Raw genomic sequence first — 24,479 nt, 5'->3', positions numbered from 1 at the left:
TTAAGCCTGTCTTGTACTTTAGCCACGATGTAGAATCATATTAACTGTAAGGGAAAATAAATGACTCCCTTAAAACAGGAATTTAACCTTTGTAAATATGACTTATAATTGACACAAAAGGCTCCACACACCTCCCACAGACCCACAGATAAGGAAAAAGAGAGTCTTCATTCCTTACTCATCTCTCAACATGGTCTAAACCACACACATCTCAGAAATACGTCCTACAAAGACATCTCTGTGCTCTGTATCTACAGAATGTGATCACTGGGGCATAAGGCAGTTTAATGACTTTATGAGTGCTTCAAGGCATTTTGAACCCTTTTCTACATGTTAGATTTAATCACTTCTTTCTTTAAAAGTCTCATAGTAGAGTATAAAGAAAAAAGCCAACATCATCCATTTCTTCAGCAAAGTCAACTCGAGAAATGGTAGGTGAGGGAACTCCCCTTCATAGAATTTTGATCTCTAAATTGTATCAGAATTTTTTTTCTAGTTACTAATATAAAAGCGGCTGACTTGCTTTCTAAAGGAGACATCACATCTAATAGTCAAAATATGACAGGAACTAGACCTGGAAACAAATTACTTTAGTTTCAACACTTGGAGCCAGAGGCAGAGGATTAGCTCAAATTTGAGGCCAGGCTCTTTAGTATAGTGAGTTCTGGATCATCTGGGGCTATGTCATGAGACCCTGTCTCAGAAATCACAAAATAAATAAGCAAATGAAAAAAAAAGAAAGTTAAAGAGAAAGTATGTCATAATTCAAAATGATATAAGATGAACTTAACAATTTTCAAATGTATCTCATCTACTGGTATAATACAATGTTGAGTTATGTGACAGTTTATGATGATTAACTTTTTATTAAATGTCATTTAAAATAGGGAGTATTAGGAAATTTTGATATCTAGTATGCTTGATAAATGTGAGTTTTGCAACAGGAAATAGAGGTTTTAACAAAACAGATCTAACCACCCTTTAAGACTGATTTCCATTTGCCATGTACCAATGACCTGTTTTAGCCTTTGGCAAATATTGACATTTAAGACCCCTAAAAAGATCCCTGAAATGAATGTCAGGAACTAACCAGAAAGTTAAAATTCCAATTTCAATATAGACACATTTTCCTTTTCTTATGTGACTTTCATTTTCCCCACAGAACCTAAAATAACTCGTCCTCCCATTAACGTAAAAATAATAGAGGGATTGAAGGCAGTTCTACCATGCACTACAATGGGTAACCCCAAACCATCCGTGTCCTGGATCAAGGGGGACAGTGCTCTCAGGGTAAGTGATTGTGCTATTAAAATCTCGATGTACGACATCACTATAAATGATTTCTGGTGTGTGTGTGTGTGTGTGTGTGTGTGTGTGTGTGTGCGCGCGCGCGTGCGTGTACAATGACATGAACATGGTTATCCATGGAGGCCAAAAGAGAGAATCAGATTCCTTGAAATGGAATTTCAGACAGTGTGAACCACCCCAATGTGAGTCATCTCCAGTCCCCTGCAAGAGCATCAGTATCTCTTAATGACCGAGCTTCCTTTCCAGCTGGCATAAGTCATGTTTTGAATACAATTATACCAAACTTCTAATTATTTGCACAGTAACAAGCTTCTAGTATGTTTTCTGTGTATGCATTAGGCAGAATTATATTCTTCTAGTTCTAACTATGCACACCCCCTCTAATGAGGGCTGACTCGGAGACAGAAGAGAGAAATCAGCAACATGGAACGGGTGCGGAGCCCAAGCAAAGCAAGGCTTGTTTTTCTTGGTCAGTTAAATCACTTTTCATCATTATTATCATCATCAACAACTACTATTACTATAACAACAGCATCAGCATCATCTTTTGAGACCTTAGGGATAAGAAAGCTGAGCTAACAACCAAGTTTTAGAACTAACAGTTTCTGGAAGGAGAGAAAGAAGGATTGGAAGGAAGAAAATGAGAGAAAACAGGCAACAGATTAGAGCACGGAATGATAGAGACAAACGTGTCTCAGTACAAAGAGAAGTTAGGTTAAAGCTGTTATTTCTGCTGGCTTCATGGGTAGCAGTGCTAGCATGCATGCTTGCTTGCTTGCTTGCATGAGAACCTGAGCTCATACACATCCACATACATGTGATCCTGTAACCCAAGTGCAGTGGGAGGGGGAGACAGAAAGATCGAAGGGCTGGCTGGCTGCCAGCCTCCAAGCTCAGTCAAGATCTCAAAGGAACAAAGTAGAGAATGGAAGATCATGACATCAGATGCTCTCCTCTTGCTACATATGTGGATGCACATACATGTACTCCTGAACAGACACGCCCACACATACATTCACTCTCACACATGTACATTTACAAAAAAAGTTAGCTATTCATTGGGTTAGCTTGTATGCTTTTGTGTGTCAACTCCTTGGTTACTAATAGATTGTTTCCATACATTGTGATCATTTCCATGGCTTTGCCTCACCAAGAACGAGATGACAGACTGTTCTTATCCTGCAAGGCCCAACCCACTCCGTAGGAAGTAATACATAGTTGTCAAGATATGTCAAATAACTGAAACAAACTACAAATGTGGTGAGCTTTGCCAACTTTAACCACAGCGTGTACACCACTTGGCTTTCCTTTGGTTATACGTCTAGGTGCATTTTCTACAATAAAAATGAAAAGTGAATGACTTTGTGAAGTTAATAATGAATTCTAAAAGAAAAGATAGATGTTCTATCTGAACTCCGAGGATTAATTATGAAATTCTCAAAGACATGCATTATCCTAAGGATATCCTAAGGGTACATTGTAAATCACAGTAACTGAAAGCGATGTTTTAAACTTTTGCCTTGTCTTGTGTTTTATTCTGGGGGTTGCTGTGTGCATGCTAAGCATGTTTTCTACCACTGAGCACCTCCAGACCCAAATTCAATGCTTTCAAACAGATGCAAACAATCACAACTTTAGAAATCACAATCACAGTTGTTTTCTAATGTATTAAAGGAAAAATAGTAGATGCAATTTTAGGATATTATTGAGATGGCTAATTTGGATCATGTTGCCTGGTTTCAGTAGTATAGGTTAATATGCATAGGCAGAGGAGAGGCTGGCACTTTGGGTGTTAAGGGTAATGATAAATCAACGAAGTAAGGCAAGCGTGTCTTTGACTAAGGCTGTTTTCAAACTTATGTCCCTGTCTTTGGCAGGAAAATTCCAGAATTGCAGTTCTTGAATCTGGGAGTTTAAGGATTCATAATGTGCAAAAGGAAGACGCAGGACAGTACCGATGTGTGGCAAAGAACAGCCTGGGCACAGCTTATTCCAAACTGGTGAAGCTGGAAGTGGAGGGTAAGCAGCAGCGTTCACCCATCACAATCCGCTGGGAAGGCTGTACTTTGGATGGAGAAAGATGTGATGTAGTCCTGGTTCACTAGCTCTGAGGGCAAGGCTATGAAAACAGAGACGTCAAAAGACATTTCCCTAGCATAAGCAATCATATCCTATCTATGGCCCCAAATGCTGCTATGTTTGACCATTGCAGCAAACAGGATTCATGATGATGGCAAAACTACGTCACCATTTTAGTGTGTCTTTCCAGATCAGACAGTTCTCTCATTTGTGAGATTGGATACAAATAAATTTATCTTCTAGTGCATTTGGAATGACTTCAAAACATAGGAAGACAGAAAAAAATAATCCTTTTCAAATTATAGCTTCCCCAAAGATGAGAATAATACATCAATGAATCAAACACATAAAACATGATCCCTATTCTGTGAATTATGCATCAATTAATGCTTTGAGCATAGGAACAATCTGTCTAAATATTTTTACTTATTAATGAGGTCATTCAGTAAGTGGCCAGGAAAAGAGCTCCATTGAGAAATCAGAATCCAAAACAGATTTTAGTTTTCTATCTCCTTGTTTGTCTGGTTCTTTACCTACATTTTTTTTTACCACATTTGGTTTAAAAATAGGAACTAGGATCCAGAGGGGGTCCTAGGGAGAAACTGGGAGGAGTGGAGGGAGAGGAAACAGCCATTACAACTCGGAAGATGTGGATGCATCTCAGGTCTTTGCACCACTTTGTTCTACTTTAGCCAAAATCGATCCACCCCTGCATTTTCCCTTCTTGCTTACTCAGGCTTTTGTTAAAGCTTACTTCTTGGGTAGACCTAGGTCTTTTCTCTCACAGCTCTAATGACCTCCTTTGTCATATTTGTCTCTAGTCCAGGCAACATTTTGTGGTGTCATTACACCAACTGCTTATAAAATTTTCATTAGTAAATGGCAAACAATTATATATAATATATATACATTATATACATAAAGTTGTTTTATTTTATATATATATATATATATATCATATATTGTTTGCCATATATATGATATATAATCTATCACAGATAAGAATATATATATATATTATGTATATAATATCTTAGCATAGTTCTCAATATAGTTGGTACAATTGAACATCTTCTAATTTGTCAATTCTATTTAAAGATTAGAATACAGGCTGGAGAAATGGCTCAGCAATTAAGAGCATTGGTTACTCTTCCAAAACACCTGGGTTCAATTCCCAGCACATAGCAGCTTATACAACGTGGCAACTTATGTAACTCAAGTTCCAGGGGATCCAAACCCCTCACATAGACATATATGCAAGTAAAATGCCAATGCAGGTGAAATAAAAATAAATAAACGATGAACGACTAGGATACAACTGACATTTTCCTAATGAAACCTAAATACACATGGAACTGCATTCAGAAACCCACTCGGACACATGAAGTACCTGCCTGCCTGGCTTCGAGATTGCCTTGAATGCTATGTAGAATGATACAGAATGATGTTATTTGATTGTATAAAATCCCACAAAAGATTTCCTCATCAGCCTCTCAAGAAAACTTAAGTTTTCTGTCTTCCCAGTTATTAAAACAATTTGCTTCTAATTGTCTTAGAGAAAGTTATTGTCGTATTAATCTACTGGAGCCTGGTTACACAGTCTGCTCTTGACACTTAATTGTGAATCAATAAAATGAGATACTGCTTCCTTCTTCTTAACATTGAAATGATCATGCTTGTTGCCTTGACTGTTAACATATGCTGGAGGCTTTCTTAAAATTTGCTATGGCTGAGAGCTCATGCTAACATTTGGAATTTCTTTAACAGTTGGCAAGAAGCTCATTTACTACTTATGTCTATTCTACATTCTCTGATTTTTAATCAAAATACCCAAAATATGTGACATACTGTTGCTAGTCCTTATAATTAGAACATAAGTGATATCTATCATAATTTTTATTGCCATCAAGTCTATGACAATGTTGCAAAGGCATGGCAGCAGGAAGAGCTGAGAACTCATGTCTTGATTCACAAACAGGAGGCAGAGAAGTCACACTGCCAACAAAAGCTCAAAGCTCAAACACCAGTGAGACACTTTCTCTAACAAGGCCACACCTCTTAATCCTTCCCAAACAGTTCCATCAACTGGGAACTATGTACTCAAATATATGTGTTTATGGGAAGTATTCTCACTTAAATCACCATACTACTCTCTCTCTTCCCTCAAAAGATACTGAATGTGACATACAGAGTTCCTGGTGAAACCCAAGCCTGTGCAGTATGTGTGTCACTCAAATTTGATGGGATGGCTAGAATGTTGAAATGTGCAGATGATGCCAAATGCTTCGAGTGGAGAGCTGTGTGTTTGAAACAGGAGTATTGTATACTGCACCATTTTAGGAAAGTTAAGAACAGTGAGGGCGCCTCATTTACACAGGGTCACACAGGTGGCAGTATCTAAGAAATTGAGACACATTGAATGCCTTCTCTTCTATTAAAGAACAAGACAGTTTTCTGTGATGTTGTCTAGAGTAGCATCAGGATGGAATTGGGAGAAGAAGAAATCAGGATCCTGTAAAGGCAGAAAGAAATGTGTGTGTGTGTGTGTGTGTGTGTGTGTGTGTGTTTGTGAGTGTGTGTTTCAGAGTGAGTGTGTTTGAGTATGTGTATGTGCATGTGTGTGTGCATGTGAGTGTGGGTGTGCTTGTGTATGTGTGTAGGGACTCACAAGTTTTTCGTGGCAAAAAGAGATGCAACATCAAAACAGGGAGCAGTTAGAAATACTGACCATGTTAAAACACCACAAGAAGGGAAACTTAACCAGACAGAGGAGAGGGACACAGTCAAAGGAATGGAGTGCTTTGGCACACAAAAGGGTTGCATCCAGGGTTCAGGTGGAACTGCAGGCTTTATACAGAGGGAGACTGCATGTCCTGTGTTTCCAAGGACAGTTCTGTTTCACACCTGTTGTTCTGCAATAATTATTAATAGAATCCCGTTTTTACTTTCTAAAGTGTGTCTAGGCTTCCATGATACATTATACAGCTGCTCTCCTTCGGGACGGAGAATTTCCTTCCTTGGGGTGGAAGGAAAATGAGAACATTCCTGATATGGATCAGTTTATACATGAGGCGTGTTGGATTTAAGAAGGCTGTTCTGATGGCCTGTTTCTTTTAGGAAGTAGATAGAGGGTTATCTTTTGAAGGAGGGCGCAGTGGGAACGGGGGCAGGGGAAGGAGAGTGGAAAGATTTTAAAATAGCCATGGGATGGGAATGATGACTCAGAAGGAAACATGGGATTGTGGAACAACTTTAAGGCTTTAGCAGAGAACAGAATGATGGTTATGGAAGGAGAGGCCTCCTGTGCACGGTGAAATCACACCCCTCAACCACGACTTGAATTTTGATCTACTCTACAGATACACATTTAGAAACAGAATGTTTACATTATGTTGAAAGGCAAGACATGAATATTGGAATCTTGCTGGAAAGGAAAATAGGGCAAAAGAGAATATTCCCCAAGAGTGTAAAGCAATGAATCCCAGACTCTATGTTTGAAATTCATGTAGCTTAGTATCCCAACACTGAATCTGGAAGGGTTGAAACCTGGGTTTAAATCTTATCACACCAGCAAGAGGACAGATATGATAATATGAAAACCTACGTACTGCAAAGACTTAGAAATTCCGGATGCACTACACAAGTCACAGGGATAAAACATATACATCCCGGCACCAGAAGTAACTAGACACAAGCAACTTTGTAGGAAAGCTCCCAAGTATGCTCCTCGCTGCTCTGAGACAATGGGTGATGTCCCCATTTCCTTTCCTAGCTTTTAGATCCATAAAGATGAGGATCCAACGTATTGAACCAGTGAGAAGTAGAGGGAAGAACCCAGATCCTTGCTTAGGGTTGAGACGAACAGTGATGGCAAGAGAAGCCAGGAAAATTCATGTGGACACACACATAGGCTCATGTGGACACACACACACACACACACACACACACACACACACACACAGATGAAGACACACACAGAGATGCAGACACAGACAGAGGCACACACACATACACACACAACAACACACGTAAAAAACATGTCTGTTTTTACCTGAATTCCAATTATATGGGAGTTAAAAAAAAATAAGACTTCTTAGAAACACATATTTAACACTCAGAACACAGGGATATGATTTTTAAATTGATACAGTTGGGGAATCACTGGTAGGAGAAATTAACATAAAGTGTCAGTTCAAAGTGAAAAGTGTAATAAGAAAAAGATATGCAAAATGAAGGTGCTTTACTCAGGGGACATGGCATTTTGATGAATAAAAGGGCAGAAAGGATGAACTCACACGTGAATGATAGCTGTCTAGGAAGGAACGCTCCCGAGTTCACATCAACACAACATACAAAGGAATTGAATGAGCAGAATAGCATAGTAGGGAACACAAATCAACAGGCTCAGAGCAGTTAAAGACACAAAAGGAGAAATAGAAACAAAATGTGTGTTTCCCGTTTAACCGTTTAACAGCTCAGCCTAGAGGAAAGGGGCTCCAAAGACCCCTCCCACCGAGTATCTATTGAATGTCTGCAGCTGTTGGGGAAGGACAGACACTTTCCTTATGGGGACTGATCAGGTCTCTGTGTCTGTGGATGGCCCTACACCTTTGCAAATAAGGGTCTCCCTGATTGAACTCTGTTGAGATTAAAAAAGAAAAAGAACCAGAAGCTATGAAGTTAGGAGTAGGGGTGGATATGAGCAAGGTGTCTTGTTTACATGTGTAACATTTTCAAAAGATTAATTAAAATGTATTTAGGAAGACAGAAGGCAGTTTTGAAAAAATAATTTTAATAAATGAAAATCTGTAACAATGAAGCTGAAATCTGATGGATGAGACAGAGAGACCACCTTAGAATTCAGACACCAGCGCAACTACACTGACAACGGTGGAAAAGAGGAAATGAGTTCAGAAATAATTAAAAATATGCTAACAGAACATCTAAAAATAATAGGAAGAATCAGAACTCAAGAACATGTGCCAGAAGTGACAGAAAACTTAACCCCCAAGGAGGCCAAACAAACAAACAATCAACAAAAAAATCAAGTCCTAACCAGTTAGCAGAGTCAACTTTATCCAGACATGTCATAATGTAAGGACAACTTACATACCTACAAAGAATAACACACTGAATAGCCAGCAGTCACTTTTAATTCACCCGATAATTACGGATAGTTTCGTGGTGCTCTTTTACTGGGGAAAAGCCCTTTAAGATGTACATAGATTCACCTTAATAGTTTATATTCTGGTGTTATCTCAATAAAAACATATAAATATATATTTGAGATTAATTGTTGTAAAGCTGCATAAACTAGCAGCAAATTAAAAAGTTATAATGTATATCAATAAAAAAGGAGACTATAATGAAATTCTACCCAGCCATAAAAAAGTGAAATAGATTTGTATGTATAAGAATGTCCCCTAAATCTATCCTGAGCCTCAGCTTTCCCCTCTCTAAAACACAAATGTGACCATCACCCACATCTGAGGTTGCTGTGAGCATTGGTTAGCACAGGCACATGGTGAAAAACACAATTATTTTTAGGCTTTATTATTTTTCTTCTTTAATAAGTCCTTGTAAAAGGATTAACATGTGCTTGAAAAAAATTAATTAATTGCATATAATATGTTCATAAGTGAAAAAGCAAGTTAAACACCATCTCATATACATATATATATACATACATACATACATATATATATATATATATATGTATTCTTGAGTAAATGTGAATCAAAGTTAAGAGTCCACATCTCTGTTTATAGAATTATGTGAGAAGGTAATTAGATTATACAGTTTAAAATAGGTATATACTTTTTGAACCGGTGTAAAGAGACATTTTTATAATTGGGAAGTTAATATAACATGGTCATGCTTTGGGAAATCATATCTCCCAAATTTTGCACCGCTTTGATAAGGCATTGTGAACCTTCCCATTCATCCACGTGTTGCTCTATGCTTTTCTAGAACAAACTCAAAGACGGGGACAGTCTAGTCAAAGGCCCTTGGCCTGGCCCACAGGTGGACTAGGTACTCACAGCACTTTCTCCTGTTGCATGTTGGAGGTGAGGACCTGGGTAAACAGAGTATGAGATTCTGCTCCTCCATCCAGGGAGGAAATCTATCCATAAAGACATCCTGCATGAGATCTGTAGATAAATAAACAGAACTTCCTAGATCGTGCAGGTGAAGGGGGACACGGGATAGCACATGCCTGGGTTCTCTGTGCATTTGCCTCATATCCTTACTTACAAGCAGACCCCTGAAGTGTTTGTCAGGAGTCTCCAGTGGGCTGAAGGCTCCAGCCTAGACTTTGAGTTTGGGTTCTGATCTTTCTACGAATGCATTCCAGCCCCACTGGCTACTGACATACAGAAAAAAAGGAAAATATAAAATCAATGTGAGTTCCAATGGAAAAGTAGAGTGCTTTTTGAGGTGAGACCTACAGAGGCACGCCGATTACACCTTGGCAGGAAGTCCATGTTGTTTCCGGAGTTCCACGGTCATGTGAAACGCAGAGAAGGGTCGTCAGTCTCATGATTGTACCCACGTTCCGACAGAAGAATAACTCTTGTCTCCGGGTCCTCTGGGACTGGATACAGCCAGGGAAATCTGCTAGACCTCCTGCATAAAGCCTAAGATGTTCATTTTTCGTATTTTACTATACATGGGTCAAACCACAAAAGATGCTTGTCATGGGTTTCCTTCGCTGCATACGTCATTCAGTGCCTGCTGGATCCACCTTACGGGTGCTAAAGGAAGTCAAACCTGGCTCTGGCTCTCAGCCCTCAGCCGCAGTCTTTATTCAACTATCTCCTCATATGAGAACTGATATGCAGCCATCAAAAAGACACGTACTTCCTGTGCTACCTTATAAGGCCGCCTTCCTTTACACTAGAAATGTTCTTTCTGCTTGTCCTTGCTTATTTGAATGAAGCCCCATAAAAGCAAGAATCCCATTTTCCCAGTAAAATGATTCCATGTAATGTTTTTCTCCTCAAAAACTGTTATCCATATATTACTTTTGTTAGCTTAAGATCAGAGACGCAGTGACTTTTCGGTGCTTTACAGAAGAATATTTTTTTCCTCTGGGGAAAAATCCTGCCAATCTCTCTAATCAGCTCTCCTTTGGGTATAGTTCATATATCCAAAGAGTGAGCCAAAGTGTTTCCCTGTTTTTCTCCTGGCTAGGGGTAAATAGTGGCTCAGGGAGATGAGAGCACAAAGTACTGGGATGAATGGTAAGGCTGCTTAAAAGTCAGATGATCACTGGGGACAACTCTGCCATGAAAGATGGAATTTCTGCTCCTGTGATCTTTTATAAACACTTATCTTTTTATTTTACCATGTGCTTAAGTATATGTATGTACATTGCAAGTTAGGATGGATTTAAGAAGAGGGTGTCAGATCCCCCGAGCTGAAATTATAATCAGTCGAGAGCCACCTGTTCTGGGTGCTAGAAACTGAACCCAGGTCCCCTGCAGGAGCCCCAAATAGTCTCCTCCCCTGAGCCATCTCTTTAGCCCCTTTTCTCCTACTCTTAAACAGTGGCCTTACTTTAGAATACACACACACACACACACACACACACACACACACACACACACACACACGCACACACAAACACAAACACACACAAACTCACAAATACACATTTAAATATATGTATTTAACCAATAGTAATTAATCCTATAGAATTGAAGTGGTTTAGGTATGATTGTGTTTTCTCTCTCTCTCTCTCTCTCTCTCTGTGTTCATATGTGTCTTCGATTTTTTCATTATTTGGAAAAACCCAATGCATACATTTTTTTTGTTTCTGTTTGTTTGTTTTTGCTTTTTCTTTCCTCAAGTTTTTTTTTTTTTTTTTTTTTTTTTTTTTTTTGGCTTAACTATGGGTAACAGGATTTATTTACATGGCCCTGAATATAGGAATATAGATCTTACTGCATCACGTAAACATTGAATTCACATGAGTCCTACTAGATGAAGAAAACCAGAATGAGTGGAGAGTGGTAAAGACCCAAGTTAAACTAGATGAACATTAGAATGCGCCAAGGCCTCTGGTGAGTGCATTACAGCCTGGCTCACTTCTGCCATCTTTAGCCCTGGAGAAAGTTTGGACTGAAAGGCATCAGGAGCCGCCTGAGCATTCCCAGGGACCTCTGTGTGTGAGCTGTCTTGATAGCTATACAAAAGGGGCTGATGAGAGCTAGAGCAGGGCAGGAAGCAGCAGGAATGTGTACAGGGTCCTTCCAAGTAGACACCGCTGTATGCTTCTCTAACATTTATGCATTTCCTGTTTCCACGAGGCTTCGACAAACAGCATCTTATCTCAACACGAACAGGGATGTTGGCAGCCATCAGGGAAAGCAAGCAGTGTGGAAAGTTTAAGTGGTTCCAGAACATGAACCTCTGTTGCTAGTCAGGGCACCAAAGGGCCATCGATAGTGTTCCTGTGCTCTAAAAGGCTAAAATAGCCTTAGAGCTGGCTAAGTCTGTTCAGAAACTTGCCTTCTTGAGATCTTTTGCAAACAATAAAGTAGGTCATTTAAAATTAAGCAACAATGTCTGTCTGTCTGCCTACCTGTGTGTCTATCCATCCATCCATCCATCTATCCATCCATCCATCCATCCATCCATCCATCCATCCATCCATCCATCTATCTATCTATCTATCTATCTATCTATCTATCTATCTATCTATCTATCTATCTATCATCTACCTACCTACCTACCTATTTGTATTTATCATCTATTCATCCATCCATCCATCCATCCATCGATCATCCATCCACCCATCTGTCTATGTCATCGACCTACTTATCTACCTATGACCAATCTCTTCATCACCATGTTTCTGAAGCTGATGTTAATAAACATACACATAATAAACAGCACTGTTTTTACAATGTTGGATGACTGCCTGCTCCCTCTGTTGGCGATCAGATTTTCTTGTTGCATCTACAAGAGTGGAAGTCATTGTGTAATGTTTATACCACATTTGATTTGCTTTTTCCTCTGTTTATGCTACAGCTCTTAATATGACAAATGCCACAGAGAGAGGTATTTAACTCCATGCGTGCTGTGTCTCAGTGATTGCGGTTTTAATAGACGTGCAGTGGTCCTGTTCCGGGCATCAGCTCTTATTTGATGCCACTAACAGGTTTGGTTTGCTGTCATGAGTGGAACATGCATTTTAAAATCATACAAAAAGAAACCCCACAAGCCTCTGATACCCCTAGGGGCTATCTTTGGCAGAATTAAATCTGCATGTTTTGGTAGGTGCATGCTCCCGAAGAGTTTGACCGACTGATTTGGACATTATGCTGTGGTTGTCAAAAGTGATGTAAGATCTTAGAGAAGAATGTTTCAATGGTCCTTTCTCTAAAGACTTGTCACAAAAGACTCCAAGAAAAAGAAGGTACATTAATCATTGCAGTACTGAACCAATAGCCATGGAAGTCACAGGAAAGTCGGGCCCTTTCAATCTGAATTGCTGAAGGAAATGGGTTTGAAAACAAGTAAATGATTTTGTGCAGTGTTTACATATTTATTAATTTTTAATAAATCATTGAGAGCAGGAATTGATAGGCTTTACTTGGAGATTAAAGTTAAAACTTTAACTTAATTTTCTGTGTATTCAAATCAGACTCATAGATTCAAATACACATTTACAGCCTAGGAAACTTGAATAAAATAACATAGTCAACCAAGATAGCAGATTGGTATTCCAAGTGAGAAATGATAGAAAAAAAACTATTCTGTCTTTTTGGGGCTTAAATTTAAATTGTAAATTAAAAATGTGTGCATTTGGATGCAAAGAAAGCATGGGCAGACTTTTAAATTCTATGATGAACAGGAGTCCCAATACCTTTAGTTATTTTCTTTAGATCAAGTGTGTAGTTTTGAGATTTGAATTAGTATATTGCCTTCAGGACTGATAGTCTATGGTAGGCATTATTCTTGGGGGAAACAGACTGTTCTGGTTAATAACACAGGCTCCAGATTGTTCTAGAAACGAAGAAGGCTCCACAATCTTGGGTAAACTTTCTGAGTTTGAAGCCCAGGTCTTCCACTTGCTGGTTCAGTAGCTTACTTAAAAAAATATTTCTCTTTCTGCCTCAGTTTTTCTACTGGTATAATGTTACAAATTATAGAGGTATAGATTAGGCTAACACTCACAAGAACAGCTGCTGTGAACACATCAGACAGACAATGTCTCCAAAGTGACTTGCAGGGCTAATGGAATACTTTGTGCAACTAGAAACAATGTAAGAATTTGTGAAGACAGTTAAAGGTCCATTTCATGTATTACCTCCTTTGAGGTAGAAACAATACAATCCATCAGTAGCAAAATGTAAATTTTAATTGAAAACAGAGATTACACCTTTATCCCAGGAAGGCAGAGGCAGACAGATCTCTAAGTTTGAGGCCAGTCTGGCATCTAGGGTTCCAGAAACACCAGGCCTACTCAGAGAAACATGAGAGAGAGAGAGAGAGAGAGAGAGAGGGAGAGAGAGAGAGAGAGACAGAGAGAGACAGAGAGACAGAGACTGAGACAGACAGAGACAGACAGAGAGACAGAGATAGATAGAATTTTTATTAGCTTCGAGTCTATCAGAATTCTAATCTTATTTTATACCAGGAATGGTGATTGTAAGAAATTAGTTCAAACCCTTAGTTTGCAGATAATGAAATGACACCAGGGTTAACAACAGGATGAGGTGGTCCTGGGTTTTTACTCTTCTCCTCTACTATCCTTCTGTTTGTGATTCCTTCCCTTCTGTCTGCATAAATTACATAGATCTGACCTCAGAGAGTTGCTTACCAATTGGCTGGCCCTGGCCATTAATCCTGAAGGTTCTACTTACTAGTTACACCGTTTGAGCAACATACTTGGCCTTTGAAGTCTATTTCTTCATGTGTTAAAAGAGGGGGAGGGATCACTGGAAGCCCAGAGTCCTTCAGACAGAACAAGCACACAGAGTCCGTGGCAGCTTCTCCATAAATTCTAGCTGTGCTCTGGATTTTTGTCTGCTGTGAGCATTGTTATAAAGCTGATGAGTTCTATCCAAAAGCTTCTGGCTAGGTTTTTCATATTTCATAAACAGAATGTCAGCATTCCCAACTGCTCATCTGGGTTCCAAAGACCATAAATCCACCCGCAATCAGCATTGCCTTCCACCTGCATGCCTGCTGCTTGTTAGAGATTAAAGCTTTGCTTTGGCCCCACTGTGACGAGTGCCATCAGAAGCTTATCAAAGGAGGCGGAGGAAATAGAACGACCCGGGTCTTTAGTAACAAACTGGAAAGGAGCTATATGGGGACAACCTGTCTGTAAAAGAAAAAAAAATAACACCAAAACAGAAACAGCTTGTGTTTCTAGGCTTATATAATTTTTATTCCCTATGAAAACAGAGACTTGTTCAAAGGACTTGCTTAAAACATTCATTTCTCTCATGTTGTGTTCCGAAGTCAATCTCAAGTGAGAAGCTGATTTAACACTTCAGTGACTGAAGGATATGAAGAGGTTTCCATGACAAAATCATGTGTGTGAGCCCTGTCCAGTAGTGTCTCCTCTCTCCCCCATCTTGCTCTGTTCTCATCCTTTCTGAAATATATCTCCAAACAGCATCGGAAGCTTAGTCTTGTCTATTAAGTTGAGTGGGTCGGAAAGAGTCTTAGTATTCCATGGCTGGGATGTACCCAACTCAAAATCTATATGAAGGGGCTGCTAGAAAGAGGAGTCAGTAGTTGAAAGTACTTGTTGCTGTTCTTGGCGAGAATGGGAGTCTGGTTCCAGTACCCACATGAGGTGACATAACCACCTATAACTCCAGCTCCATGGGGTCCAGCTACCTCTTCTGGTTTCCTTGGCCACCTAAAGGTGAGTCAAGAGCTACATTTTGAGAAGTACTGACTTGAAGATATCTACTTGGGATGTCATTGTTCCTGACAAATCTTAAAAGTACATGGGTTACCCACAAGTAGTAAGACATAAATTTCATTGCAATTTTAAAGTATCGCGCGTGTTCAGTGCCTGCTATGTTTAATGTAATGAGGTAGCTTAGGAAAAATAAGAAAAATTAAAATTCGTATCAGTCAACTTTCCATCACTGTAAAAAAAATGCCCATAACAATCAACTTAGAAGAGAGGGTACGTTTGTTTTGATTAGCAGTTTCGGAGGATTTTTGTCAGTGGTCACTTGGCCTCATTCTGGCCTTGACACTAGGATTATAGTTCTCAACCTTCCTAAAGCTGTGACTGTCTAATACAGTTCGTCATGGTATGGTGACTCCCAACCATAGAAATTATTTTCATTGCTACTTCATAATTGTAATGTTTGCTACTGTTGTGAATCGTAGTGTAAAAATATCTGTGTTTCCAATTGTCTAAGGTGACTCCTGTGAAGAGTCATCTATGACCCACAGGTTGAGAATCACTGGTCTAGAGCAACAAAATACATCGTGTAGGGGTAGGGAGTGTGTAAGAAAGACTTCTGTTTACTTTAACAGTGGCCAGAAATCGAAGAGTGTGAGAGGAAGGGTTGGGTTCCTTATCTTCTTCAAGAGTGTGCTTGAATGACGTAAATTCTTCCTATCAAGTTCCTCCTCTTAAAAGCTTCATCATTTCCTAACAGCACCACAGACGAGTGACCCTCACAGCAATGGGCCATCAGGAGACATTCAAACTACAACTAGGATAAGTTGTTTCATTTCTTGAATATTTCCAAACACAGTGAAAATATTGGGAATTTCAGAGCATCAGAAAGGTGGGGACCCAGCCAAGTTCTGACTGATGAAGAGCCATTCGTTGTGTGGCTTACGCCTCTGTGAGAGACGAAAAAACATGGACAGGGGTAGGGATTGTAGATCTGCACACGCACAGAGTCCAACCCTGACTCATACTCAGAGCATGACAAGAAGGGAGATTTTGTGGCTACCATTCATAAGTGGTGTCACTACAGCCTTGATGACTGTGACTTGACTCAGGTTCTGGCTGAGGTTGTTTTTGATCCCCTCCTGTCTCAGATGCGGTTTTTTAAATGATGGAAATCTACAGTTTGGAAGCACGTGGCTCTATTGGACACTCAGAATCCCACCCAAAATAACTACAGATATTCTCAGTTCACGCCATTCATCAAACCAGAATACTATGGTGGTATTCCAGACTAAAGTTGTTAAGATGGCTGGACTCCCATTTATTTCTCCAGCTAAAAGTTCTGGTTGATAAACACAAGAAAATAATTGGTTTTTGAAGTACTCTTAGAATGCAGACATCTTCCTGAGCTTCAGATGAAAAGGGAATTTGATGGATATCCTAAAATTATGTTTATGCCCTGCTGTGGCTACACAGGGTAGGTAGGGAGAAGTTGAGTGGGTGGCACATGGAATTTCTTCCTGTTGGCTAGGTATCATAAGCTGAAAATTCTTTCAGATACAAAAGGTTTAGAATGGTAGCCAGGGGAGGCTTTCTCCTTCTAGTAACTACACAGTCCAGCATCTCTTCCCATCAGAATTGAAGGTGATTTTTTTTTCTTTGAAAGAGAACATTGGAGCTGAAGCCCAACTTTTTATAGGCTTATCGTTAAAGTAAGATGCTTGCAGGACCAATTTAGTAAAAGAAAAATTCTTTTTTTAAAAATCAATTTCCCTGTCTACACATAAACGTGAGCATAAAGCAAGTGACCTTCACCAGGCTTTCCTCTGATGAACTGGGTAAATACTTTCCCCATGCCGAGTAGTCAGCAGTCCTGACTTATGGACTAGAAAACTGTTATTATCTTAAAGGCCACGGACCAGTCCTCCACGCCAGTTACAACAGAGAATCTTGGTCTTATGTGGGTGGGAAGGTCTTTCTGATGATTTGGTGCAGAATGTCCCGGTGAGGATGATGCGCTTTGGTTCCACTTCCTCCAGGGATGGAGGCCAGTGGGGGCTGCCTTCTGCATGCTCTGCCCTCCTTCCAGAGAGACAGAAAAGTAAACAGTGGCCACACAGCAGAATCTCCTTTCTTTCCATTGCTTTAGCTACCAAGAGTCAAAAAGAGAATCCAGGCCCTGTTTTTAAAGGTTTGGTATTATTTCCAGATTTTATTTTAATGAGTGAATAACAGGGTAGGAATCTGTTGAGAAACAGAGTTCTATGGGGTCACAGCACAACTCCTCTTCAACCCGCTTGTGTCCAGTTAATGAAAAAGTAAACAAATAAAACCTAGTAAAAGTGACCCCTTGGTCTGCTGGTAGCCTTTGTCTACTAACAGGTGTCCCTAATTCAATGATTCTTGAAAACAGAATTCTAGAAGAGATCTAAATAACTTACAGATTTGTATCTAGAGTTTAGCATCATTGCCTTTTCACAGAGTGATTCTTCTCTTGATTGTTCTGTTGAGGGCTGGAGTTGGGGGCATGCTTTTCATGCCTGTAAGAAAACAGCACATAACATGACCTGTATCTGGGAAGCGTGAGCCAAGGCAGCCCAATGCTAAAAATAAAATTACAAACCTACCTGTGGAGTCTGGAGAAGGGACAAATGGTCTTCAGGATCAGAAGAGACAGAGACAGAGAGAGAGAGAGAGAGAGAGAGAGAGAGAGAGAGAGAGAGAGAGAGAGAGAGAGAGAGAGAGAAACACAGAGAGAGAGACAGAGAGAGACAGAGAGACAGAGAGACAGAGACAGAGAGAGAGAGAGAGAGAGAGAGAGAGAGAGAGAGAGATGGAAGGAGAGAGGGAAAATGAGAATATGAATCTGGCTTCAAATTTTGCTTCCTATACTTAGTAGTTATATCTTCAATCAGTGTGTAATAACAACAATAATAATAATTTTATTAACTGCTTCATAGAAATAACCTTTTTATTTTATAAAATTTGATAGTTAACTAATTTATTCCTTTACACTTTGTACATGTCTATAATATATTGTGGCCATCCTCTCATTCCTGTTCTCTCTCTTATCTTCCCCTTCCTAGTCTCCCTTCCTCATTAAGCTCCTGTCTTATTTTAGAAATATAAAACAGGTTTTATATTTCTTTTTATATATTGTATATCTTTGTCTATTTTATATCCTTAAAATATGTTTCTGGAAAATTTACAGTGGGCTCAGTGTTTCTTAATCATAAGCATCTCCCATCTTTCCCTCAAGTCTCCCCACCTGCCCCCCAAATATCTCTCATCATTTCATGATTTTAAATTTCCACAATTCCTACTTGAGAGTTGGATCACTTCATTTTTTTTTCTGACTGAAAAAAAATTAAACTTTGTAGAAGTTGAGTGAGACCAAATATCAAAGACCCAATGAGCAATAAAATTAAGACTCTAATCCACATCTACCACCATGTATGTGGTATATATATCATGTATAAATGGAAGGAGATTATCTTAGTGCTGGGAATGGGTTTCCCAGTTTCTGAGTTTGTCCTTCACAAAATCTCCAGAGTCAGGTAGAACTTTGGTGACAGGGAGTCAGGAGCTACTGACTGGGAAGAAAAACCACACTCATAAAGGCAAATGAATGTGTCTGTGCACAGGACCCACACAGACCATAAACAGACATCACATCTTCACGGAGCTGTGTTTACAGACGATTATGAACTGTGAACATGGGTGCTGGGAACTGAACTCAGGTCCTCTGGACAGAGCGTGCTTTTAACCACTGGACCATACACCCATTATGACATCAAACCATGTGGGTGCAGAGGACAATATGAGCTCTCTAGCTGAGCATCAAAGGGAGCACGTGAGGCCAGCCCCAGTCTTAGACTGTCTTAAAGCACAAAATCAAGACAAAACAATAAAAGGTAAATGGCATCTCAGTGTTTTGTATGAATGGGATAATTTTTATTTCTCTTTGATGAGCACTTCAGACATTTTCTTTAATCTTCATCTTAAACACCATCACCGTATGGAGTCTTACTGCGTAGAACAGGCAGGAACTGTTTGGAAAGGTGTGTGAAGAGACCAGGAAAGTGGCTATTTAGAGAAGTTGCTTTGTAGCTAATAATCTTTCTACTTTGGTTTTATGATCCATAAATTTCTACCATGACAGAAAAGTAACTTGCACTTGGACTAGAGTAGAAGACACAGTTTTCTTTTTCTCCTTCATTTACACTTTTAAAATACTCTGACCTTACCTTTTAAAGGTTGGCCTTGTCATCTCAAATAGGCCCCTTAGCCCAACTCTATAACTCAGCAGCTGGGGTTAGCATCATTTGATAAGGATCTCTTTCAACCCACCAGTTTCAGTTTTACATGTTTTAAAAGTTGTTGTTATAAATCCCCCTTTATAACTTGTGTTTTTAACCTTTGGGAAATGCTCCTCTTTTTTTGCGATGAGTAATTTTTGTCATCAGTCCTGATGCATTTTAAATTAATTTTGTTGATATGTTTTAATTCAATGTTTTCCCCCATTGCTTTGTAGTCTTCAATTCTTTCCTGTCTGATTTGTAAAAATAGCTCAGTCTAAAGGATTTTGTCACCTTTATAAGTTTAGTCATCTGTGCTTAGTCTGAAAACATATTTCTAATATTTGTTAGAGTTAATCAATCAATCAATTAATTAATTTATGGAGCCGTTCTAAATAACCCAGGCCAGCCTTGAACATGTGATCCTCTTTCTGCAGCCTCAGGGTTCCACATATCTTTATCATGTGATTTTTTTTTTCTTTTGTGGGCTTCAGGCTTCCCAGGGTCAGGCAAGGGGAAAGCATAGGAGAGACAGGGAGCCTCACTCAGGACTGACCCGCACTCGGTGCAGCTTCTAATCCTGCCTCCCAGTGAAATGACCCACATATAACGTGGGTCTCATTTTTCCCCTTTGAGAAAATTCTTCAAAAATATAAATATTTTTAAGATATGGTCTTGCTATGTAGCCAACTTTGGCATTGTACCCATAGTCTTTGCCCCTCAGGGTCGTCTTTTTTTCTTTTGATTTTAATAGATATATTTTATTTACATTTCAAATGTTACCTCCTTTCGGGGATTCCCCTCCATACTCCTATCCCATCAACCCTCCCCCTGTTTCTATGAGGGTGTTCACCCACCCACCCACCCATCTGCTCCCACCTCCCAACCCTGACATTCCCCTACACTGGGGCATTGAGCCTTGGCAGGACCAAGGACGTCTCTTCCATTGATGCTCAACAAGGCCATCCTCTGCTACATGTGCAGCTGGAGCCATGGGTGCATCCCACTATCCACTCTTTGGATAGTGATTTAGTCCCTGGGAGCTCTGCTTGGTTGGTATTTTGTTCCTATGGGGTTGCAAACTCCTTCAACTTCTTCAGTTCTGTCTCTAACTCCTCCAATAAGGATCCTATTCTCAGTTCTATGGTTGGCTGCAAACATCCACCTCTGTATTTGTCATGCTCTGGCAGAGCCTCTCAGGAGACAGCTATATCAGGCTCCTGTCAGCATGCACTTCTGGGCACCAGCAATATTGTTTGGGTTTGGTGGCTGAATATGGGCTGAATGCCCAGGTGGGGAAGTCTCTGGATGGTCTTTCCTTCAGTTTCTGCTTCAAGCTTTGTCTCCATATTTCCTCCTGAGAATATTTTTGTTCCCCCTTTTAAGAAGGACTGCACTCTGGTCTTCCTTCATGAGCTTCTTGTAGTGAATTGTATCTTGGCTATTCCAAGCTTTTATCACGTGTTATATGAATTTGGTTACTTCCTTTGTCTGCTTGATTATTATTCTAATCCTTCTTCCTGCTGAATTCACCTCCTACCCCCAGCCCCTCAGCTTGCTGATTCTGACATTAGTCAGCATGTTCTACTCTAGTGAAGGCTTTGACATTTTTTCAACACAGAAATGGTGCTTTTGCTCTGACAGAGGTTAAAATCACAGAGTCTCATCTCTGGTGTTTCAAGCAGGGTAGAAAGCCTGACTCTTTCACAGCCTGACTCTTTTAACAAATGCCTCTCTCTCTCTCTCTCTCTCTCTCTCTCTCTCTCTCTCTCTCTCTCTCTCTCTCTACCTTATGCATTATCTAATATTTCTTAATCTCAAAAACTGAGTAACTTTATAAATGACAATTAATATCCCTGTTAAGATGAACCACCAGGTGCTGGATCAACTTTTTCATAATTTTTTTCCTTGTGTATTCAACTTCTTATTTCCTAAATAGATTCTTCATTAGTTTTTTCTAGGGCAATCCATGGGTACTAGACTCTTTTTGTCTTTTTTTTTTTTTTTTTAAAAACCTTGTGTCTTAGTCAGGGTTCTCTATTCCTGCACAAAACATTATGACCAAGAAGCAAGTTGGGGAGGAAAGGGTTTATTCAGCTTACACTTCCACATTTCATTGCTGTTCATCACCAAAGGAAGTCAGGACTGGAACTCAAGCAGGTCAGGAAGCAGGAGATGATGCAGAGGCCATGGAGGGATGTTACTTACTGGCTTGCTTCCCCTGCCTTGCTCAGCCCACTTTCTTATAGAACCCAGGTCTACCAGCCCAGGATGGCACCACCCACAATGGGCTGGGCCCTCCTCCCTTGATCACTAGTTGAGAAAATGCCTTACAGCGGGATCTCAGGGAGGCCTTTCCCCAAGGGAAGCTCCCCTCTCTATGATAACTCCAGCTTGTGTCAAGATAACACAAAACCAGACTGTACACCTTATACAGGTGTTTTGCCTGCATTTTGTCTGTGTATCATATGCGGTACCAGAATTCTGTCTGTGTACCACATGTTTGCCTGCTACCTGAAGAGGCCAGAGAAGGCACCAGATCTCCTGGAACTGGAGTTACGGTTTTCTGTGAGTGCTCATGTAGGTACTGGGAATTGAACTCCTGTCCTCTGCAAGAGCACCCAGTGCTCTTAACCACTGAGCTACCTCTCTAGTCGCTCTATGTCTCCTTTTATATAAACTTGTTTTGTCTGCATGCTTTGTGGTGACAGCTATTTTCTCTCTTTCTCTCAGCATTATCCCATGACTTCACAGACCGAAGGGTGAGAAGGTCTTGGTCATTTTTGCTCTTTTGTTGATAAGCCAACTCCGCTTTCTGGTAGCTTGGGCATTTTTCTCTTGACCTTTGACAATTATCCTAGCTTGTCATCCAACCTGTCAGTCATCTACCAACGTGTAAGATTTCACATAGAAATTTGATGGTTAAAGGAAACCGACAGCGTCATTGCCAATGTGTCGTGAATTAGAGAGTGGACTTGCTGGTCCACTCCAGGTCATAGATGCAGTTGAAACGTTGACAGCCTCCTCACTGTTTTGAAAGCTTCTTGAAGCTGGAAGACCAAGTCTGACTTGGCATGCAGGCTAGTTCTAGTTGATGCCTGATGGTGAGAATCCTCAGTTTCTTCTCTTGTGGGTCCCAGTAGAGGGCAGCTCAAGTGTCCTTATAATTACAGCTTTCTTAAGTGCCTGCTTGAGAGCTAGAGAAGAACGGGAAGGATTTTTTTTTTCTCTTGTCCTTTTTCTTTCCAACAGTCCAAACTCGAACGCTATGCAGTCACTTCTGCCATATTTTATTGGTTAGAGATGAGTCATTAAGTTCAACCTGCTCCTTAAGGAGAAAAACCAGACACCATTTCTTCCATGTTCAAAGCACAAATGTCAACTTATTTTTATTAATCTTCCTACACACACATGTCCTAAGTAGCTTACAGTCCTGCCATCCTGTGGGTAGATTAAGATGTTTTCAAGTATTTTTGTAAAGGAAGATCCCCAAGGCCTAGGCAAAGGCTCTGAGTCCACCGTACACTGCTCTACATGTCTAAAAGACTCACGAGTGACAAGCTTCAGATTTGAAAGCCGAGACTGAGGGCCAGATGTTAGTGCTTACAGGGCTGTAGATGTTGCTCCAAGTTGAAACAGTTTTGGTCTTTATCTTTTTTGCACACTACTTCTCTGCACCTCCCTTAGATCTTCCATGCTCTTGTAACATCAGGAGAGCCTCAAATCATTTCTCTGGTCTTCCTGGGTCTTACACGTTTGTGCTCTGCAGCATGTAAGCATGTACACACACATGTTAGAAGAGGACGTAAGATGCTCTCATAGATGGTCGTGAGCCACCATGTGGTTGCTGGGAATTGAACTCAGAACCTCTGGAAGAGCAGGCAGTGCTCTTAACCGCTGAGCCATCTCTCCAGCCCCCACAGTTTTTTAAAATATCAATGTCTTATTCACTGATTCTTCAATCAACCTTGTTCCAATGAGTTGTGTCTTGTATGTACATGAATTTTGCCTGTTTTATTTTTTTCCTTAAGATTTTTATTCTATTTTAATGTTTTACATCTTCTTTTGGATATTTTATGTATTTACATTTCAAATCTTATCCCCCCCTTTTCCCTTTCACCCTCCCCTTGCTTCCATGGTATTCTGAGCTTTTGAGCTAATATCCAATTATCAGTGAGTACATACAATGTGTGTTCTTTTGTGACTGTGTTTGTTACCTAACTCAGGATAATAGTTTTTAGTTCCATCTATTTGCCTAAGAATTTCATGTAGTCATTGTTTGTAATAGCAGAGAAATACTGCATTGTGTAAATGCACCACATTTTCTGTATCCATTCCTCTGTTGAAGGACATCTATGTTCTTTCCAGCACCTGGCTATTATAAATAAGGCTGCTATGAACATAGTGGAGCATGGGTCCTTGTTATATGTTGGAGCATTTTTTGGGCATATGCCCAGAAGCAGCATAGCTGGGTCCTCAGGTAGTACTACGTTCAATTATCTGAGGGACTGCCATATTGATTTCCAGCGTAGATCTGCCAGCTTGCAATCCCACCAACAATGGAGGAGTGTTCCTCTTTTCCATATCCTTGCCAATATCTGCTGTCACCTCAGTTTTGGTTTTTTTTTGTTTCTTTGTTTTTTTTTTTTTTTTTTTTTTTTTTTTACCATAGCCATTCTGTCTGGTATGAGTTTAAATCTCAGGGTTGTATTGATTTGATCCCTCTATCGGATATGGGATTTGCAAAGATCTTTTCCCAATCTGTTGGTTGCTGTTTTGTCCTCTGGACAGTGATCTTTGCCTTACAGAAGCTTTGCAATTTCATGAGGTCCCATTTGTTAATTCTGGATCTTAGAACACGAGCCATTGGTTTTCTGTACCAGAAATTTTCCTCTGTGCTGATGTGTTCT

General features: G+C 39.9%; 1 protein-coding gene across 5 annotated transcripts in view; it reads left to right on the top strand.

Moving 5' to 3' along the window:
• The window catches only part of MUSK (muscle associated receptor tyrosine kinase), a 98,026-nt gene that overhangs the window by 15,398 nt on the left and 58,149 nt on the right, over positions 1-24,479 (top strand). For 4 of the 5 annotated variants that reach the window (XM_080940031.1, XM_080940029.1, XM_080940030.1 and 1 more), the window contains exons 4-5: positions 1,163-1,290; positions 3,186-3,327. In XM_080940031.1, coding sequence (XP_080796157.1) covers positions 1,163-1,290; positions 3,186-3,327 — 270 coding nt within the window. Of the gene's footprint in view, positions 1-1,162; positions 1,291-3,185; positions 3,328-12,423; positions 12,454-24,479 lie in introns of all 5 variants that reach the window. The other variant, XM_080940027.1, reaches the window with a different exon arrangement.

Source organism: Micromys minutus (genome assembly GCF_963924665.1).
Source record: "Micromys minutus genome assembly, chromosome: 28".
Lineage (NCBI taxonomy): Eukaryota > Metazoa > Chordata > Mammalia > Rodentia > Muridae > Micromys > Micromys minutus.
The sequence above is the reverse complement of the archived record's forward strand: the minus strand, read 5'-3'. Positions and strand labels throughout refer to the sequence as shown.